At 56.3% G+C, this 20,161-nt stretch overlaps 1 protein-coding gene across 1 annotated transcript in view; it reads left to right on the forward strand.

The window, feature by feature from the left end:
- TAF1C (TATA-box binding protein associated factor, RNA polymerase I subunit C) overlaps positions 1-20,161 on the forward strand; it is a 140,909-nt gene that overhangs the window by 88,099 nt on the left and 32,649 nt on the right. Inside the window, exons 6-9 of the mRNA XM_068253378.1 lie at positions 16,073-16,143; positions 16,779-17,017; positions 17,715-17,825; positions 18,471-18,588. Of these exons, the coding sequence (XP_068109479.1) occupies positions 16,073-16,143; positions 16,779-17,017; positions 17,715-17,825; positions 18,471-18,588 (539 nt within the window). The remainder of the gene's footprint in view (positions 1-16,072; positions 16,144-16,778; positions 17,018-17,714; positions 17,826-18,470; positions 18,589-20,161) is intronic.

Below are 20,161 nucleotides of genomic sequence, written 5' to 3' on the forward strand. Positions count from 1 at the left end.
TAGGCAGCCAGAGGTGTCCCCAGTATTAGGCAGCCAGAGGTGTCCCCAGTATTAGGCAGCCAGAGGTGTCCCCCAGTATTAGGCAGCCAGAGGTGTCCCCCAGTATTAGGCAGCCAGAGGTGTCCCCGGTATTAGGCAGCCAGAGGTGTCCCCGGTATTAGGCAGCCAGAGGTGCCCCCGGTATTAGGTAGCCAGAGGTGCCCCCGGTATTAGGTAGCCAGAGGTGTCCCCAGTATTAGGCAGCCAGAGGTGTCCCCAGTATTAGGCAGCCAGAGGTGTCCCCCAGTATTCGGTAGCCAGAGGTGTCCCCAGTATTAGGCAGCCAGAGGTGCTCCCAGTATTAGGTAGCCAGAGGTGCCCCCAGTATTAGGCAGCCAGATGTGTCCCCAGTATTAGATAGCCAGAGGTGCCCCCAGTATTAGGCAGCCAGAGGTGTCCCCCAGTATTAGGCAGCCAGAGGTGCCCCCAGTATTAGGTAGTCAGAGGTGTCCCCAGTATTAGGTAGCCAGAGGTGTCCCCCAGTATTAGGCAGCCAGAGGTGTCCCCAGTATTAGGCAGCCAGAGGTGTGCCCCAGTATTAGGCAGCCAGAGATGTCCCCAGTATTCGGTAGCCAGAGATGTCCCCAGTATTCGGTAGCCAGAGGTGTCCCCAGTATTAGGCAGCCAGAGGTGTCCCCCAGTATTAGGCAGCCAGAGGTGTCCCCAGTATTAGGCAGCCAGAGGTGCCCCCAGTATTAGGCAGCGAGAGGTGCCCCCAGTATTAGGCAGCCAGAGGTGTCCCCAGTATTAGGTAGCCAGAGGTGTCCCCAGTATTAGGTAGCCAGAGGTGTCCCCAGTATTAGGTAGCCAGAGGTGTCCCCCAGTATTAGGCAGCCAGAGGTGTCCCCCAGTATTAGGCAGCCAGAGGTGTCCCCCAGTATTAGGCAGCCAGAGGTGTCCCCAGTATTAGGCAGCTAGAGGTGTCCCCAGTATTAGGCAGCCAGAGGTGCCCCCCCAGTATTAGGCAGCCAGAGGTGTCCCCAGTATTAGGCAGCCAGAGGTGTCCCCCAGTATTAGGCAGCCAGAGGTGTCCCCAGTATTAGGCAGCCAGAGGTGCCCCCAGTATTAGGCTGCCAGAGGTGCCCCAAGTATTAGGCAGCCAGAGGTGCTCCCAGTATTAGGCAGCCAGAGGTGTCCCCAGTATTAGGCAGCCAGAGGTGTCCCCAGTATTAGGCAGCCAGAGGTGTCCCCAGTATTAGGCTGCCAGAGGTGCCCCAAGTATTAGGCAGCCAGAGGTGCTCCAGTATTAGGTAGCCAGAGGTGCCCCCAGTATTAGGTAGCCAGAGGTGTCCCCAGTATTAGGCAGCCAGAGTGTCCCAGTATTAGGCAGCCAGAGGTGTCCCCAGTATTAGCTGCCAGAGGTGCCCCCAAGTATTAGGCAGCCAGAGGTGCTCCCAGTATTAGGCAGCCAGAGGTGTCCCCCAGTATTAGGTAGCCAGAGGTGCCCCCAGTATTAGGCAGCCAGAGGTGTCCCCCAGTATTAGGTAGCCAGAGGTGCCCCCAGTATTAGGCAGCCAGAGGTGTCCCCCAGTATTAGGTAGCCAGAGGTGCCCCAGTATTAGGTAGCCAGAAGTGTCCCCCAGTATTAGGCAGCCAGAGTGTCCCCAGTATTAGGTAGCCAGAGGTGTCCCCCCAGTATTAGGCAGCCAGAGGTGTCCCCCAGTATTAGGTAGCCAGAGGTGCCCCCAGTATTAGGCAGCCAGAGGTGTCCCCCAGTATTAGGCAGCCAGAGGTGTCCCCAGTATTAGGCAGCCAGAGGTGTCCCCAGTATTAGGCAGCCAGAGGTGTCCCCAGTATTAGGCAGCCAGAGGTGTCCCCAGTATTAGGTAGCTAGAGGTGTCCCCAGTATTAGGTAGCCAGAGGTGCCCCCAGTATTAGGCAGCCAGAGGTGTCCCCCAGTATTAGGTAGCCAGAGGTGCCCCCCAGTATTAGGCAGCCAGAGGTGTCCCCAGTATAGGTAGCCAGAGGTGTCCCCCAGTATTAGGTAGCCAGAGGTGTCCCCCAGTATTAGGCAGCCAGAGGTGTCCCCAGTATTAGGCAGCCAGAGGTGTCCCCCAGTATTAGGCAGCCAGGAGGTGTCCCCCCCAGTATTAGGTAGCCAGAGGTGCCCCCAGTATTAGGCAGCCAGAGGTGTCCCCCAGTATTAGGCAGCCAGAGGTGTCCCCAGTATTAGGCAGCCAGAGGTGTCCCCAGTATTAGGCAGCCAGAGGTGTCCCCAGTATTAGGCAGCCAGAGGTGTCCCCAGTATTAGGTAGCTAGAGGTGTCCCCAGTATTAGGCTGCCAGAGGTATCCCCAGTATTAGGCAGCCAGAGGTGTCCCCAGTATTAGGCAGCCAGAGGTGTCCCCCAGTATTAGGCAGCCAGAGGTGCCCCCAGTATTAGGTTGCCAGAGGTGCCCCCAGTATTAGGCAGCCAGAGGTGTCCCCCAGTATTAGGCAGCCAGAGGTGCCCCCAGTATTAGGCAGCCAGAGGTGTCCCCCAGTATTAGACAGCCAGAGGTGTCCCCCAGTATTAGGCAGCCAGAGGTGTCCCCAGTATTAGGCAGCCAGAGGTGTCCCCAGTATTAGGTAGCCAGAGGTGTCCCCCAGTATTAGGCAGCCAGAGGTGTCCCCAGTATTAGGTAGCCAGAGGTGTCCCCCAGTATTAGGCAGCCAGAGGTGTCCCCCAGTATTAGGTAGCCAGAGGTGCCCCCAGTATTAGGCAGCCAGAGGTGTCCGACAGTATTAGGCAGCCAGAGGTGTCCCCAGTATTAGGCAGCCAGAGGTGTCCCCAGTATTAGGCAGCCAGAGGTGTCCCCAGTATTAGGCAGCCAGAGGTGTCCCCAGTATTAGGCAGCCAGAGGTGTCCCCAGTATTAGGTAGCTAGAGGTGTCCCCAGTATTAGGCTGCCAGAGGTATCCCCAGTATTAGGCAGCCAGAGGTGTCCCCAGTATTAGGCAGCCAGAGGTGTCCCCCAGTATTAGGCAGCCAGAGGTGCCCCCAGTATTAGGTAGCCAGAGGTGCCCCCAGTATTAGGCAGCCAGAGGTGTCCCCCAGTATTAGGCAGCCAGAGGTGCCCCCAGTATTAGGCAGCCAGAGGTGTCCCCCAGTATTAGGCAGCCAGAGGTGTCCCCCAGTATTAGGCAGCCAGAGGTGTCCCCAGTATTAGGCAGCCAGAGGTGTCCCCAGTATTAGGTAGCCAGAGGTGTCCCCCAGTATTAGGCAGCCAGAGGTGCCCCCAGTATTAGGCAGCCAGAGGTGCCCCCAGTATTAGGCAGCCAGAGGTGTCTCCCAGTATTAGGCAGCCAGAGGTGTCTCCCAGTATTAGGCAGCCAGAGGTGTCTCCCAGTATTAGGCAGCCAGAGGTGTCCCCAGTATTAGGCAGCCAGAGGTGTCCCCAGTATGAGGCAGCCAGAGGTGTCCCCCAGTATTAGGCAGCCAGAGGTGTCCCCCAGTATTAGGCAGCCAGAGGTGCCCCCAGTATTAGGTAGTCAGAGGTGTCCCCCAGTATTAGGCAGCCAGAGGTGTCCCCAGTATTAGGCTGCCAGAGGTGCCCCCAGTATTAGGCAGCCAGAGGTGTCCCCAGTATTAGGCAGCCAGAGGTGCCCCCAGTATTAGGCAGCCAGAGGTGTCCCCCAGTATTAGGTAGCCAGAGGTGTCCCCCAGTATTAGGCAGCCAGAGGTGCCCCCAGTATTAGGCAGCCAGAGGTGTCCCCAGTATTAGGCAGCCAGAGGTGTCCCCAGTATTAGGCAGCCAGAGGTGTCCCCCAGTATTAGGCAGCCAGAGGTGTCCCCGGTATTAGGCAGCCAGAGGTGCCCCCAGTATTAGGTAGCCAGAGGTGTCCCCAGTATTAGGTAGCCAGAGGTGTCCCCAGTATTAGGCAGCCAGAGGTGTCCCCAGTATTAGGCAGCCAGAGGTGTCCCCCAGTATTCGGTAGCCAGAGGTGTCCCCAGTATTAGGCAGCCAGAGGTGCTCCCAGTATTAGGTAGCCAGAGGTGCCCCCAGTATTAGGCAGCCAGATGTGTCCTCAGTATTAGATAGCCAGAGGTGCCCCCAGTATTAGGTAGCCAGAGGTGTCCCCCAGTATTAGGCAGCCAGAGGTGCCCCCAGTATTAGGTAGTCAGAGGTGTCCCCAGTATTAGGTAGCCAGAGGTGTCCCCCAGTATTAGGCAGCCAGAGGTGTCCCCAGTATTAGGCAGCCAGAGGTGTGCCCCAGTATTAGGCAGCCAGAGATGTCCCCAGTATTCGGTAGCCAGAGATGTCCCCCAGTATTAGGTAGCCAGAGGTTTCCCCAGTATTAGGCAGCCAGAGGTGTCCCCCAGTATTAGGCAGCCAGAGGTGTCCCCAGTATTAGGCAGCCAGAGGTGCCCCCAGTATTAGGCAGCGAGAGGTGCCCCCAGTATTAGGCAGCCAGAGGTGTCCCCAGTATTAGGTAGCCAGAGGTGTCCCCAGTATTAGGTAGCCAGAGGTGTCCCCAGTATTAGGTAGCCAGAGGTGTCCCCCAGTATTAGGTAGCCAGAGGTGCCCCCAGTATTAGGCAGCCAGAGGTGTCCCCAGTATTAGGTAGCCAGAGGGACCCCCAGTATTAGGCAGCCAGAGGTGTCCCCCAGTATTAGGCAGCCAGAGGTGTCCCCAGTATTAGGCAGCCAGAGGTGTCCCCAGTATTAGGCAGCCAGAGGTGTCCCCAGTATTAGGCAGCCAGAGGTGTCCCCAGTATTAGGCAGCCAGAGGTGCCCCCCAGTATTAGGTAGCCAGAGGTGTCCCCAGTATTAGGCAGCCAGAGGTGTCCCCAGTATTAGGCAGCCAGAGGTGCCCCCAGTATTAGGCAGCCAGAGGTGTCCCCAGTATTAGGCAGCCAGAGGTGCCCCCAGTATTAGGCAGCCAGAGGTGCCCCCAGTATTAGGTAGCCAGAGGTGCCCCCCAGTATTAGGTAGCCAGAGGTGCCCCCCAGTATTAGGCAGCCAGAGGTGTCCCCAGTATTAGGTAGCCAGAGGTGCCCCCAGTATTAGGTAGCCAGAGGTGTCCCCAGTATTAGGCAGCCAGAGGTGTCCCCCAGTATTAAGCAGCCAGAGGTGTCCCCAGTATTAGGCAGCCAGAGGTGTCCCCCAGTATTAAGCAACCAGATGTGTCCCCCAGTATTAGGCAGCCAGAGGTGTCCCCAGTATTAGGCAGCCAGAGGTACCCCCAGTATTAGGTAGCTAGAGGTGCCCCCAATATTAGGTAGCCAGAGGTGCCCCCAGTATTCGGTAGCCAGAGGTGTCCCCAGTATTAGGCAGCCAGAGGTGTCCCCCAGTATTAGGCAGCCAGAGGTGTCCCCAGTATTAGGCAGCCAGAGGTGTCCCCAGTATTAGGTAGCCAGAGGTGCCCCCCAGTATTAGGCAGCCAGAGGTGTCCCCCAGTATTAGGCAGCTAGAGGTGCCCCCAGTATTAGGCAGCCAGAGGTGTCCCCAGTAATAGGTAGCCAGAGGTGTCCCCAGTATTAGGTAGCCAGAGGTGTCCCCAGTATTAGGCAGCCAGAGGTGTCCCCCAGTATTAGGCAGCCAGAGGTGTCCCCAGTATTAGGCAGCCAAAGGTGCCCCCAGTATTATGTAGCCAGAGGTGACCCCCCAGTATTAGGCAGCCAGAGGTGTCCCCAGTATTAGGTAGCCAGAGGTGTCCCCAGTATTAGGCAGCCAGAGGTGTCCCCAGTATTAGGTAGCCAGAGGTGTCCCCAGTATTAGGCAGCCAGAGGTGTCCCCAGTATTAGGCAGCCAGAGGTGTCCCCAGTATTAGGTAGCCAGAGGTGCCCCCAGTATTAGGCAGCCAGAGGTGCCCCCAGTATTAGGCAGCCAGAGGTGCCCCCAGTATTAGGCTGCCAGAGGTGTCCCCAGTATTAGGCAGCCAGAGGTGTCCCCAGTATTAGGCAGCCAGAGGTGTCCCCAGTATTAGGCAGCCAGAGGTGTCCCCAGTATTAGGCAGCCAGAGGTGCCCCCCAGTATTAGGCAGCCAGAGGTGCCCCCAGTATTAGGCAGCCAGAGGTGCCCCCCAGTATTAGGCAGCCAGAGGTGCCCCCAGTATTAGGCAGCCAGAGGTGCCCCCAGTATTAGGCAGCCAGAGGTGTCCCCCAGTATTAGGCAGCCAGAGGTGCCCCCAGTATTAGGTAGCCAGAGGTGTCCCCCAGTATTAGGCAGCCAGAGGTGCCCCCAGTATTAGGTAGCCAGAGGTGTCCCCCAGTATTAGGCAGCCAGAGGTGCCCCCAGTATTAGGCAGCCAGAGGTGTCCCCAGTATTAGGCAGCCAGAGGTGTCCCCAGTATTAGGCAGCCAGAGGTGCCCCCAGTATTAGGCAGCCAGAGGTGCCCCCAGTATTAGGCAGCCAGAGGTGTCCCCAGTATTAGGCAGCCAGAGGTGTCCCCCAGTATTAGGCAGCCAGAGGTGTCCCCCAGTATTAGGCAGCCAGAGGTGCCCCCCAGTATTAGGCAGCCAGAGGTGTCCCCAGTATTAGGCAGCCAGAGGTGTCCCCAGTATTAGGTAGCCAGAGGTGCCCCCAGTATTAGGCAGCCAGAGGTGCCCCCAGTATTAGGCAGCCAGAGGTGCCCCCAGTATTAGGAAGCCAGAGGTGTCCCCCAGTATTAGGCAGCCAGAGGTGCCCCCAGTATTAGGTAGCCAGAGGTGCCCCCAGTATTAGGTAGCCAGAGGTGTCCCCCAGTATTAGGTAGCCAGAGGGACCCCCAGTATTAGGCAGCCAGAGGTGTCCCCCAGTATTAGGCAGCCAGAGGTGTCCCCCAGTATTAGGCAGCCAGAGGTGTCCCCCAGTATTAGGCAGCCAGAGGTGTCCCCCAGTATTAGGCAGCCAGAGGTGTCCCGAGTATTAGGCAGCTAGAGGTGTCCCCCAGTATTAGGTAGCCAGAGGTGCCCCCAGTATTAGGCAGCCAGAGGTGCCCCCAGTATTAGGTAGCCAGAGGTGCCCCCAGTATTAGGTAGCCAGAGGTGCCCCCAGTATTAGGTAGCCAGAGGTGTCCCCCAGTATTAGGTAGCCAGAGGGACCCCCAGTATTAGGCAGCCAGAGGTGTCCCCCAGTATTAGGCAGCCAGAGGTGTCCCCAGTATTAGGCAGCCAGAGGTGTCCCCCAGTATTAGGCAGCCAGAGGTGTCCCCCAGTATTAGGCAGCCAGAGGTGTCCCCCAGTATTAGGTAGCCAGAGGTGTCCCCCAGTATTAGGCAGCCAGAGGTGCCTACAGTATTAGGTAGCCAGAGGTGTCCCCAGTATTAGGTAGCCAGAGGTGTCCCCCAGTATTAGGCAGCCAGAGGTGCCCCCCAGTATTAGGCAGCCAGAGGTGTCCCCAGTATTAGGCAGCCAGAGGTGTCCCCAGTATTAGGCAGCCAGAGGTGTCCCCCAGTATTAGGCAGCCAGAGGTGTCCCCCAGTATTAGGCAGCCAGAGGTGCCCCCCAGTATTAGGCAGCCAGAGGTGCCCCCCAGTATTAGGTAGCCAGAGGTGTCCCGAGTATAAGGTAGCCAGAGGTGTCCCGAGTATTAGGTAGCCAGAGGTGTCCCGAGTATTAGGTAGCCAGAGGTGTCCCCAGTATTAGGTAGCCAGAGGTGTCCCCAGTATTAGGTAGCCAGAGGTGTCCCCAGTACTAGGCAGCCAGAAGTGCCCCCAGTATTAGGTAGCCAGAGGTGTCCCCCAGTATTAGGCAGCCAGAGGTGTCCCCCAGTATTAGGCAGCCAGAGGTGTCCCCAGTATTAGGCAGCCAGAGGTGTCCCCAGTATTAGGTAGCCAGAGGTGCCCCCCAGTATTAGGCAGCCAGAGGTGTCCCCAGTATTAGGTAGCCAGAGGTGCCCCCCAGTATTAGGCAGCCAGAGGTGTCCCCAGTATTAGGCAGCCAGAGGTGTCCCCAGTATTAGGCAGCCAGAGGTGTCCCCAGTATTAGGCAGCCAGAGGTGTCCCCAGTATTAGGTAGCCAGAGGAGTCCCCCAGTACTAGGCAGCCAGAGGTGTCCCCAGTATTAGGCAGCCAGAAGTGCCCCCAGTATTAGGTAGCCAGAGGTGTCCCCCAGTATTAGGCAGCCAGAGGTGTCCCCCAGTATTAGGCAGCCAGAGGTGTCCCCAGTATTAGGTAGCCAGAGGTGCCCCCCAGTATTAGGCAGCCAGAGGTGTCCCCAGTATTAGGTAGCCAGAGGTGTCCCCAGTATTAGGTAGCCAGAGGAGTCCCCCAGTATTAGGCAGCCAGAGGTGCCCCCAGTATTAGGCAGCCAGAGGTGCCCCCAGTATTAGGCAGCCAGAGGTGTCCCCCAGTATTAGGCAGCCAGAGGTGTCCCCCAGTATTAGGCAGCCAGAGGTGTCCCCCAGTATTAGGCAGCCAGAGGTGTCCCCCAGTATTAGGTAGCCAGAGGTGTCCCCCAGTATTAGGCAGCCAGAGGTGCCCCCAGTATTAGGTAGCCAGAGGTGTCCCCAGTATTAGGTAGCCAGAGGTGTCCCCCAGTATTAGGCAGCCAGAGGTGTCCCGAGTATTATGTAGCCAGCGGTGTCCCGAGTATTAGGTAGCCAGAGGTGTCCCCAGTATTAGGTAGCCAGAGGTGTCCCCAGTATTAGGTAGCCAGAGGTGTCCCCAGTACTAGGCAGCCAGAGGTGTCCCCCAGTATTAGGCAGCCAGAAGTGCCCCCAGTATTAGGTAGCCAGAGGTGTCCCCCAGTATTAGGCAGCCAGAGGTGTCCCCCAGTATTAGGCAGCCAGAGGTGTCCCCAGTATTAGGTAGCCAGAGGTGCCCCCCAGTATTAGGCAGCCAGAGGTGTCCCCAGTATTAGGTAGCCAGAGGTGTCCCCAGTATTAGGTAGCCAGAGGAGTCCCCCAGTATTAGGCAGCCAGAGGTGCCCCCAGTATTAGGCAGCCAGAGGTGCCCCCAGTATTAGGCAGCCAGAGGTGTCCCCCAGTATTAGGCAGCCAGAGGTGTCCCCCAGTATTAGGCAGCCAGAGGTGTCCCCCAGTATTAGGCAGCCAGAGGTGTCCCCCAGTATTAGGTAGCCAGAGGTGTCCCCCAGTATTAGGCAGCCAGAGGTGCCCCCAGTATTAGGTAGCCAGAGGTGTCCCCAGTATTAGGTAGCCAGAGGTGTCCCCCAGTATTAGGCAGCCAGAGGTGTCCCGAGTATTATGTAGCCAGCGGTGTCCCGAGTATTAGGTAGCCAGAGGTGTCCCCAGTATTAGGTAGCCAGAGGTGTCCCCAGTATTAGGTAGCCAGAGGTGTCCCCAGTACTAGGCAGCCAGAGGTGTCCCCCAGTATTAGGCAGCCAGAAGTGCCCCCAGTATTAGGTTTCCAGAGGTGTCCCCCAGTATTAGGCAGCCAGAGGTGTCCCCCAGTATTAGGCAGCCAGAGGTGTCCCCAGTATTAGGCAGCCAGAGGTGTCCCCAGTATTAGGCAGCCAGAGGTGTCCCCCAGTATTAGGTAGCCAGAGGTGTCCCCAGTATTAGGTAGCCAGAGGTGTCCCCCAGTATTAGGCAGCCAGAGGTGCCCCCAGTATTAGGTAGCCAGAGGTGTCCCCAGTATTAGGTAGCCAGAGGTGTCCCCCAGTATTAGGCAGCCAGAGGTGTCCCCAGTATTAGGCAGCCAGAGGTGCCCCCAGTATTAGGCAGCCAGAGGTGCCCCCAGTATTAGGCAGCCAGAGGTGCCCCCAGTATTTGGCAGCCAGAGGTGTCCCCCAGTATTAGGCAGCCAGAGGTGTCCCCAGTATTAGGTAGCCAGAGGTGTCCCCAGTATTAGGCAGCCAGAGGTGTCCCCCAGTATTAGGCAGCCAGAGGTGTCCCCCAGTATTAGGCAGCCAGAGGTGCCCCCAGTATTAGGCAGCCAGAGGTGTCCCCCAGTATTAGGTAGCCAGAGGTGTCCCCCAGTATTAGGCAGCCAGAGGTGCCCCCAGTATTAGGCAGCCAGAGGTGCCCCCAGTATTAGACAAGACAAGACAAATAACATTTATATTGCGCTTTTCTCCTTGCGGACTCAAAGCGCCAGAGCAGAGCAGCAGCCACTAGGGCTTATTAGGCAGCCAGAGGTGTCCCCAGTATTAGGCAGCCAGAGGTGTCCCCCAGTATTAGGCAGCCAGAGGTGTCCCCCAGTATTAGGCAGCCAGAGGTGTCCCCCAGTATTAGGTAGCCAGAGGTGTCCCCCAGTATTAGGCAGCCAGAGGTGCCCCCAGTATTAGGTAGCCAGAGGTGTCCCCAGTATTAGGTTGCCAGAGGTGTCCCCCAGTATTAGGCAGCCAGAGGTGTCCCCCAGTATTAGGCAGCCAGAGGTGTCCCCAGTATTAGGCAGCCAGAGGTGTCCCCCAGTATTAGGTAGCCAGAGGTGTCCCCCAGTATTAGGCAGCCAGAGGTGCCCCCAGTATTAGGTAGCCAGAGGTGTCCCCAGTATTAGGTAGCCAGAGGTGTCCCCAGTATTAGGCAGCCAGAGGTGTCCCCCAGTATTAGGTAGCCAGAGGTGTCCCCCAGTATTAGGCAGCCAGAGGTGCCCCCAGTATTAGGTAGCCAGAGGTGTCCCCAGTATTAGGTAGCCAGAGGTGTCCCCCAGTATTAGGCAGCCAGAGGTGTCCCCAGTATTAGGCAGCCAGAGGTGCCCCCCAGTATTAGGCAGCCAGAGGTGTCCCCAGTATTAGGCAGCCAGAGGTGTCCCCAGTATTAGGTAGCCAGAGGAGTCCCCCAGTATTAGGCAGCCAGAGGTGCCCCCAGTATTAGGCAGCCAGAGGTGCCCCCAGTATTAGGCAGCCATAGGTGCCCCCAGTATTAGGCAGCCAGAGGTGTCCCCCAGTATTAGGCAGCCAGAGGTGTCCCCCAGTATTAGGCAGCCAGAGGTGTCCCCCAGTATTAGGCAGCCAGAGGTGTCCCCCAGTATTAGGTAGCCAGAGGTGTCCCCCAGTATTAGGCAGCCAGAGGTGCCCCCAGTATTAGGCAGCCAGAGGTGTCCCCAGTATTAGGTAGCCAGAGGTGTCCCCCAGTATTAGGCAGCCAGAGGTGTCCCGAGTATTATGTAGCCAGAGGTGTCCCGAGTATTAGGTAGCCAGAGGTGTCCCCAGTATTAGGTAGCCAGAGGTGTCCCCAGTATTAGGTAGCCAAAGGTGTCCCCAGTATTAGGTAGCCAGAGGTGTCCCCAGTACTAGGCAGCCAGAGGTGTCCCCCAGTATTAGGCAGCCAGAAGTGCCCCCAGTATTAGGTAGCCAGAGGTGTCCCCCAGTATTAGGCAGCCAGAGGTGTCCCCCAGTATTAGGCAGCCAGAGGTGTCCCCAGTATTAGGCAGCCAGAGGTGTCCCCAGTATTAGGCAGCCAGAGGTGTCCCCCAGTATTAGGTAGCCAGAGGTGTCCCCAGTATTAGGTAGCCAGAGGTGTCCCCCAGTATTAGGCAGCCAGAGGTGCCCCCAGTATTAGGTAGCCAGAGGTGTCCCCAGTATTAGGTAGCCAGAGGTGTCCCCCAGTATTAGGCAGCCAGAGGTGTCCCCAGTATTAGGCAGCCAGAGGTGCCCCCAGTATTAGGCAGCCAGAGGTGCCCCCAGTATTAGGCAGCCAGAGGTGCCCCCAGTATTAGGCAGCCAGAGGTGTCCCCCAGTATTAGGCAGCCAGAGGTGTCCCCAGTATTAGGTAGCCAGAGGTGTCCCCCAGTATTAGGCAGCCAGAGGTGTCCCCAGTATTAGGCAGCCAGAGGTGTCCCCAGTATTAGGCAGCCAGAGGTGCCCCCAGTATTAGGCAGCCAGAGGTGTCCCCCAGTATTAGGTAGCCAGAGGTGTCCCCCAGTATTAGGCAGCCAGAGGTGCCCCCAGTATTAGGCAGCCAGAGGTGCCCCCAGTATTAGACAAGACAAGACAAATAACATTTATATTGCGCTTTTCTCCTTGCGGACTCAAAGCGCCAGAGCAGAGCAGCAGCCACTAGGGCTTATTAGGCAGCCAGAGGTGTCCCCCAGTATTAGGCAGCCAGAGGTGTCCCCCAGTATTAGGCAGCCAGAGGTGTCCCCCAGTATTAGGCAGCCAGAGGTGTCCCCCAGTATTAGGTAGCCAGACGTGTCCCCCAGTATTAGGCAGCCAGAGGTGCCCCCAGTATTAGGTAGCCAGAGGTGTCCCCAGTATTAGGTAGCCAGAGGTTTCCCCCAGTATTAGGCAGCCAGAGGTGTCCCCCAGTATTAGGCAGCTAGAGGTGTCCCCAGTATTAGGCAGCCAGAGGTGTCCTCCAGTATTAGGTAGCCAGAGGTGTCCCCCAGTATTAGGCAGCCAGAGGTGCCCCCAGTATTAGGTAGCCAGAGGTGTCCCCAGTATTAGGTAGCCAGAGGTGTCCCCAGTATTAGGCAGCCAGAGGTGTCCCCCAGTATTAGGTAGCCAGAGGTGTCCCCCAGTATTAGGCAGCCAGAGGTGCCCCCAGTATTAGGTAGCCAGAGGTGTCCCCAGTATTAGGTAGCCAGAGGTGTCCCCCAGTATTAGGCAGCCAGAGGTGTCCCCAGTATTAGGCAGCCAGAGGTGCCCCCCAGTATTAGGCAGCCAGAGGTGTCCCCAGTATTAGGCAGCCAGAGGTGCCCCCAGTATTAGGCAGCCAGAGGTGTCCCCAGTATTAGGCAGCCAGAGGTGCCCCCCAGTATTAGGCAGCCAGAGGTGTCCCCAGTATTAGGCAGCCAGAGATGTCCCCCAGTATTAGGCAGCCAGAGATGTCCCCCAGTATTAGGCAGCCAGAGGTGTCCCCAGTATTAGGCAGCCAGAGGTGTCCCCAGTATTAGGCAGCCAGAGGTGCCCCCCAGTATTAGGCAGCCAGAGGTGTCCCCAGTATTAGGCAGCCAGAGGTGCCCCCCAGTATTAGGCAGCCAGAGGTGTCCCCCAGTATTAGGCAGCCAGAGGTGTCCCCAGTATTAGGCAGCCAGAGGTGTCCCCAGTTTTAGGCAGCCAGAGGTGTCCCCAGTATTAGGTAGCCAGAGGTGTCCCCAGTATTAGGCAGCCAGAGGTGTCCCCAGTATTAGGCAGCCAGAGGTGTCTCCAGTATTAGGTAGCCAGAGGTGCCCCCCAGTATTAGGTAGCCAGAGGTGCCCCCAGTATTAGGCAGCCAGAGGTGCCCCCAGTATTAGGTAGCCAGAGGTGTCCCCCAGTATTAGGCAGCCAGAGGCGTCCCCAGTATTAGGCAGCCAGAGGCGTCCCCAGTATTAGGCAGCCAGAGGTGTCCCCCCAGTATTAGGCAGCCAGAGGTGCCCCCAGTATTAGGCAGCCAGAGGTGCCCCCAGTATTAGGCAGCCAGAGGTGCCCCCAGTATTAGGCAGCCAGAGGTGCCCCCAGTATTAGGCAGCCAGAGGTGTCCCCAGTATTAGGCAGCCAGAGGTGTCCCCAGTATTATGTAGCCAGAGGTACCCCCAGTATTAGGCAGCCAGAGGTGTCCCCAGTATTAGGCAGCCAGAGGTGTCCCCAGTATTATGTAGCCAGAGGTGTCGCCAGTATTAGGTAGCCAGAGGTACCCCCAGTATTAGGTAGCCAGAGGTGCCCCCCAGTATTAGGCAGCCAGAGGTACCCCCAGTATTAGGTAGCCAGAGGTGCCCCCAGTATTAGGCAGCCAGAGGTGTCCCCAGTATTAGGCAGCCAGAGGTGTCCCCAGTATTAGGCAGCCAGAGGTGTCCCCAGTATTATGTAGCCAGAGGTGTCCCCAGTATTAGGTAGCCAGAGGTGTCCCCAGTATTAGGCAGCCAGAGGTGTCCCCCAGTATTAGGTAGCCAGAGGTGCCCCCAGTATTAGGTAGCCAGAGGTGCCCCCAGTATTAGGTAGCCAGAGGTGCCCCCAGTATTAGGCAGCCAGAGGTGCCCCCAGTATTAGGCAGCCAGAGGTGTCCCCAGTATTAGGTAGCCAGAGGTGTCCCCAGTATTAGGCAGCCAGAGGTGTCCCCAGTATTAGGCAGCCAGAGGTGTCCCCCAGTATTAGGCAGCCAGAGGTGTCCCCAGTATTAGGCAGCCAGAGATGCCCCCAGTATTAGGCAGCCAGAGGTGTCCCCAGTACTAGGCAGCCAGAGGTGTCCCCAGTATTAGGCAGCCAGAGGTGTCCCCCAGTATTAGGCAGCCAGAGGTGTCCCCCAGTATTAGGCAGCCAGAGGTGTCCCCCAGTATTAGGCAGCCAGAGGTGCCCCCCAGTATTAGGCAGCCAGAGGTGTCCCCAGTATTAGGCAGCCAGAGGTGTCCCCAGTATTAGGCAGCCAGAGGTGCCCCCCAGTATTAGGCAGCCAGAGGTGTCCCCAGTATTAGGCAGCCAGAGGTTTCCCCAGTACTAGGCAGCCAGAGGTGTCCCCCAGTATTAGGCAGCCAGAGGTGTCCCCCAGTATTAGGTAGCCAGAGGTGTCCCCCAGTATTAGGTAGCCAGAGGTGTCCCCCAGTATTAGGCAGCCAGAGGTGTCCCCCAGTATTAGGTAGCCAGAGGTGTCCCCCAGTATTAGGCAGCCAGAGGTGCCCCCAGTATTAGGTAGCCAGAGGTGTCCCCAGTATTAGGTAGCCAGAGGTGTCCCCAGTACTAGGCAGCCAGAGGTGTCCCCCAGTATTAGGCAGCCAGAGGTGTCCCCAGTATTAGGTAGCCAGAGGTGCCCCCAGTATTAGGCAGCCAGAGGTGTCCCCAGTATTAGGTAGCCAGAGGTGCCCCCAGTATTAGGCAGCCAGAGGTGTCCCCAGTATTAGGTAGCCAGAGGTGTCCCCAGTATTAGGTAGCCAGAGGTGTCCCCAGTATTAGGTAGCCAGAGGTGCCCCCAGTATTAGGCAGCCAGAGGTGTCCCCAGTATTAGGTAGCCAGAGGTGTCTCCAGTATTAGGTAGCCAGAGGTGTCCCCCAGTATTAGGTAGCCAGAGGTGTCCCCCAGTATTAGGTAGCCAGAGGTGTCCCCCAGTATTAGGCAGCCAGAGGTGTCCCCAGTATTAGGTAGCCAGAGGTGTCCCCAGTATTAGGTAGCCAGAGGTGCCCCCAGTATTAGGCAGCCAGAGGTGTCCCCAGTATTAGGTAGTTAGAGGTGTCCCCAGTATTAGGTAGTCAGAGGTGTCCCCAGTATTAGGCAGCCAGAGGTGCCCCCAGTATTAGGCAGCCAGAGGTGCCCCCAGTATTAGGCAGCCAGAGGTGTCCCCAGTATTAGGTAGCCAGAGGTGTCCCCCAGTATTAGGTAGCCAGAGGTGTCCCCCAGTATTAGGCAGCCAGAGGTGCCCCCAGTATTAGGCAGCCAGAGGTGTCCCCCAGTATTAGGCAGCCAGAGGTGTCCCCCAGTATTAGGTAGCCAGAGGTGTCCCCCAGTATTAGGCAGCCAGAGGTGTCCCCCAGTATTAGGCAGCCAGAGGTGTCCCCCAGTATTAGGCAGCCAGAGGTGTCCCCCAGTATTAGGCAGCCAGAGGTGTCCCCAGTATTAGGCAGCCAGAGGTGTCCCCCAGTATTAGGCAGCCAGAGGTGTCCCCAGTATTAGGCAGCCAGAGGTGCCCCCCCCAGAATTAGGCAGCCAGAGGTGCCCCCAGTATTAGGCAGCCAGAGGTGCCCCCCCCCAGAATTAGGCAGCCAGAGGTGCCCCCAGTATTAGGCAGCCAGAGGTGTCCCCAGTATTAGGCAGCCAGAGGTGTCCCCCAGTATTAGGTAGCCAGAGGTGTCCCCCAGTATTAGGTAGCCAGAGGTGTCCCCCAGTATTAGGCAGCCAGAGGTGTCCCCCAGTATTAGGCAGCCAGAGGTGCCCCCCAGTATTAGGTAGCCAGAGGTGTCCCCAGTATTAGGCAGCCAGAGGTGTCCCCCAGTATTAGGCAGCCAGAGGTGCCCCCAGTATTAGGCAGCCAGAGGTGCCCCCAGTATTAGGCAGCCAGAGGTGCCCCCAGTATTAGGCAGCCAGAGGTGTCCCCCAGTATTAGGCAGCCAGAGGTGTCCCCCAGTATTAGGCAGCCAGAGGTGCCCTCAGTATTAGGCAGCCAGAGGTGTCCCCAGTATTAGGCAGCCAGAGGTGTCCCCCAGTATTAGGCAGCCAGAGGTGCCCCCAGTATTAGACAGCTAGCGGTCCTCCCAGTAATAGAAGATGATTTATTGTTTCCTTACTTCATGTGCATGTACAGAATCCCGTGATTGTTCTTTATAGCCAAAGAAACGTGAGACTAGTTCAAGACTGATCCGAATGCTGCGGCGTCTCAGGAACACCCCGTACTATGAGTAAGTCTCTCCACATTGTCTTACTGTCCCCCTGTGCTCTCACTGTCTTGCCCCTCCTCCATCCAGTGTTGCCCCTCCTCCCTCTTGTCTTTCCCTTCTTCCCTCTTGTCTTGCCCCTCCTTTATCCTATGTTGCCCCTCCTGCATCCTGTGTTGCTCCTCCTCCATCCTCTGTTGCCCCCTCCTCCCTCTCATGTTGGCTCTTCTCCCTTTTCTCCCTTTTGTTTTGCCCCTCCGCCTTCTTGTCTTACCCCTCCTCCCTCTTCGTACCCCTCCTCCCTCTTTCCCCCCCCCCCACCTCCCTCTTCCCCCCCCCCCCCATCCCTCTTTTAGTTTAGTTCTCATCCCCATCTTGTCTTACCCCTCCTCCGTCTTGTCTTGCCCCTCCTTCATGCTGTGTTGCCCCTCCTCCATCCTGTGTTGCCCCTCCTCCATCCTCTGATGCCCCTTCTCCCTCTCATGTTGCACTTCCTCCCTCATGTCTTGCCCCTCTTCCCTCTTTTTCCCCCTTCTTGTTGTGCTCATCCTCCCTCTTGTTTTGCCCCTCCCCCTCTTGTATTACCCCTCCCCTGTAGGAGTCATGGTGGTCTGTGGCCGGTGTTTGGTATCTGCTCTGTCGGTGTTCTTTCTCCACAGCTGCCCGTTTACCAGCACAGGCTACCCCGTCCGCTCCCTCTCCTATCTGACTGGTGATTGGCTCCCTGATGTGCCTCCTGCCTTGCTGGGGGAGATGGTGAATGAGGGCATGGAGAGTGACTGGAGGCAGCTGCAGTTCCAGGACTGTGTGACAGGTGGCGCTCTGTCCTGGGCTCCATATCCTGGCGGGTCCACGGGCTGTCTCATCTACCCAGGCGGGGCGGCCATGAACCAGCTCTGTATCCTTTCTTATGTGTACAGTGTGTGTGTGTGTATGTATGTATGTATGTATGTATGTATATATATATATATATATATATATATATATATATATATATATATATATATATATATATATATATAATGTGTGTGCAGTGTGTGTGCGCAGCTTCCAGGATCCTGCTCCTCCACCCCCTCAAGCAGCACAGCAGCCATGAGACCCCCCGTCCCCATGCAGAGCTCTTGTGTATGGTCTCCCCCAGTGCAAGCTCCTCCGCCATGCTGCTGCTTCCAGGCCTCCTCACAGGACATGTGATGTCACACGAGGGGGCGGAGACTGGGCACAACTGGCTGACGGAGGGCGCTGTACCTTCTACTCACATCTTTCCAGAAAATACATATGGCTGCCTCCAGAGCCAAAAACTCACGTCAGCCAATGGCATAATGGCATTCACTGCCTGGATATGAGCAACTAGTCTCTGCATGGAAGGGGGCTGAGGAGATCCCATTCCTGAAGTCCTAGAATGATGGAAGAATCCAGCTGCTAGTCAGTGTGACAGGTGCATAGCTGGGAGCTCACAAGCATAGAGATCTCACCCCTGGGGGAGGGGGGGGCAGACATCAGTAAACACACACCCACCATTGATGCCTCAGCCTGTTGTGGGTGTAACTGAGTGACCGAGTTCTGGTTGGGCCGCTGCCTCCTTAGCATCTTAGGCTTCCAGCAGATGACCATGGATGAATCCAGCATGAAGCTCAGGGGGAAGGCTGCAGTGTTTGAGCTCCAGCAGAGGGTCCAACAAGTCAGCACGGCAGAGTTTGACGAACGTAAGTTCACATCGGAGCATTGTCTGAGATGGGTGGCCCGTGTCTGTGGTGGTGGCATGATTGGATGGGGGTTGGAATGTCTGTGGGACTCTGAGATGGCCGGCTCGTGTCTTCATCAGAGTCTGTGGAGAAGATGTAATAGGAGGTCCCTCTATGTTTTATACCATCAGTGTCTGTGGAGAAGGTGTAATAGGAGGAGGTCCCTCTGTTTTATACCATCAGAGTCTGTGGAGGAGCGTCCCTCAGCCCTGTCCCTAGGGGACCACCAGTGTGCATGTTTTGTGGAAATCCCCAGAGGTAGTTAATCAGCACAGCTGAGACACTGATTGCCCCACCTGTGAATGCTTGTGGCTTCCTGAGGAACGTGGACTGCTTGGAGGACTTGGGTGACGAGGGGCGTGGCTTGACACACTAGCTAATGATAGCAAATATTGTGTGTGGTGTCTTGGAAAAATGCTGCAGAATTGCAATACATGAGAATGAGACCATTGATTTGCATGCTTCTCAGATTTCATGCAGACTTGTAGGCTTGTAAAATGTGTCCAGTGTGATCCCTGCCACACTGGTATAGCGTGCCTGATGTCACTTCCTGCCGTGATGTCATTTCCAGCCGTGACATCACCATGTCTCTCTCTCTTTCTGCAGACATTGTTGCTGTTCGCTCCATGTACAACGTGGCTTCATGGCGGTTTTCCCCTAGTGCCCCACCACGAGCGCTGAGCGTTGTGCAAACCAACACCCCCAGCACGTGCGTCAATGTCAGGTGAGGCAATGACTGTGTGTATGTGTGTGGTGTCAGTGTGTGTCTGTGTGTGTGTCTGTGTGTGTGTCAGTGTGTGTGTACAGTGTGTGTGTGTGTAGTGTGTGTGTACAGTGTGTGTGTGTGTCAGTGTGTGTGGTGTGTGTGTTTGTGTACTGTGTGTGTACAGTGTGTGTGTCTCAGTGTGTGTACAGTGTGTGTGTGTACAGTGTGTGTGTGTGTGTCAGTGTGTGTGTGTACTGTGTGTGTGTGTGTACTGTGTGTGTGTGTCAGTGTGTGTGTGTCAGTGTGTGTGTGTCAGTGTGTGTGTGTGTGTTTTTCAGTGTGTGTGTTTCAGTGTGTGTGTCAGTGTGTGTGTGTGTGTGTGGGGTGTGGTGTGTGTGTGTACAGTGTGTGTATTGTGTGTGTGTCAGTGTGTGTACAGTGTGTGTGTGTGTGTGTGTGTGTGTACAGTGTGTGTGTGTGTGTACAGTGTGTGTGTGTCAGTGTGTGTGTGTGTGTACAGTGTGTGTGTGTGTGTACAGTGTGTGTGTGTGTGTGTGTACAGTGTGTGTGAGTGTGCCCCACCACGAGCGCTGAGCGTTGTGCAAACCAACACCCCCAGCACGTGCGTCAATGTCAGGTGAGGCAATGACTCTGTGTGTGTGTGTGTGTGTGTGTGTGTGTGTGTGTGTCTGTGTGTGTGTGTGTCTGTGTGTGTGGTGTGTGTACAGTGTGTACAGTGTGTGTGTGTGTGTGTGTGTGTGTGTCTGTGTGTGTGTGTGTCTGTGTGTGTGTCTGTGTGTGTGTGTACAGTGTGTGTGTGTGTACAGTGTGTGTGTGTCAGTGTGTGTGTGTGTGTGTGTGTGTGTGTACAGTGTGTGTGTGTACAGTGTGTGTGTGTGTGTGTGTGTACAGTGTGTGTGTGTGTGTGTCAGTGTGTGTGTCAGTGTGTGTGTCAGTGTGTGTGTGTGTGTGTACAGTGTGTGTGTGTACAGTGTGTGTGTGTCAGTGTGTGTGTGTGTGTGTGTGTACTGTGTGTGTGTGTGTACAGTGTGTGTGTGTGTGACAGTGTGTGTGTGTGTGTGTGTGACAGTGTGTGTGTGTGTGTGTGTGTGTGTGTGTGTGTGTACAGTGTGTGTGTGTACTGTGTGTGTCAGTGTGTGTGTGTACAGTGTGTGTGTATACAGTGTGTGTATACAGTGTGTGTGTACAGTGTGTGTTTGTGTGTGTGTGTGTGTGTGTGTGTACAGTGTGTGTGTGTGTGTGTCAGTGTGTGTGTGTGTGTGTGTGTCAGTGTGTTTGTGTGTACAGTGTGTGTGTGTCAGTGTGTGTGTGTGTGTCAGTGTGTGTGTACAGTGTGTGTGTACAGTGTGTGTGTACTGTGTGTGTGTGTGCAGTGTGTGTGTGTGCAGTGTGTGTGTGTACAGTGTGTGTGTGTACTGTGTGTGTGTGTACAGTGTGTGTGTGTACTGTGTGTGTGTCAGTGTGTGTGTGCCAGTTTGTGTGTGTGTGTGTGTGTACTGTGTGTGTGTGTGTACAGTGTGTGTGTGTGTGTGTGTGTGTGTACAGTGTGTGTGTGTGTGTGTACAGTGTG

This window comes from Hyperolius riggenbachi, chromosome 1 (assembly GCF_040937935.1).
Source record: "Hyperolius riggenbachi isolate aHypRig1 chromosome 1, aHypRig1.pri, whole genome shotgun sequence".
Classification (NCBI taxonomy): domain Eukaryota; kingdom Metazoa; phylum Chordata; class Amphibia; order Anura; family Hyperoliidae; genus Hyperolius; species Hyperolius riggenbachi.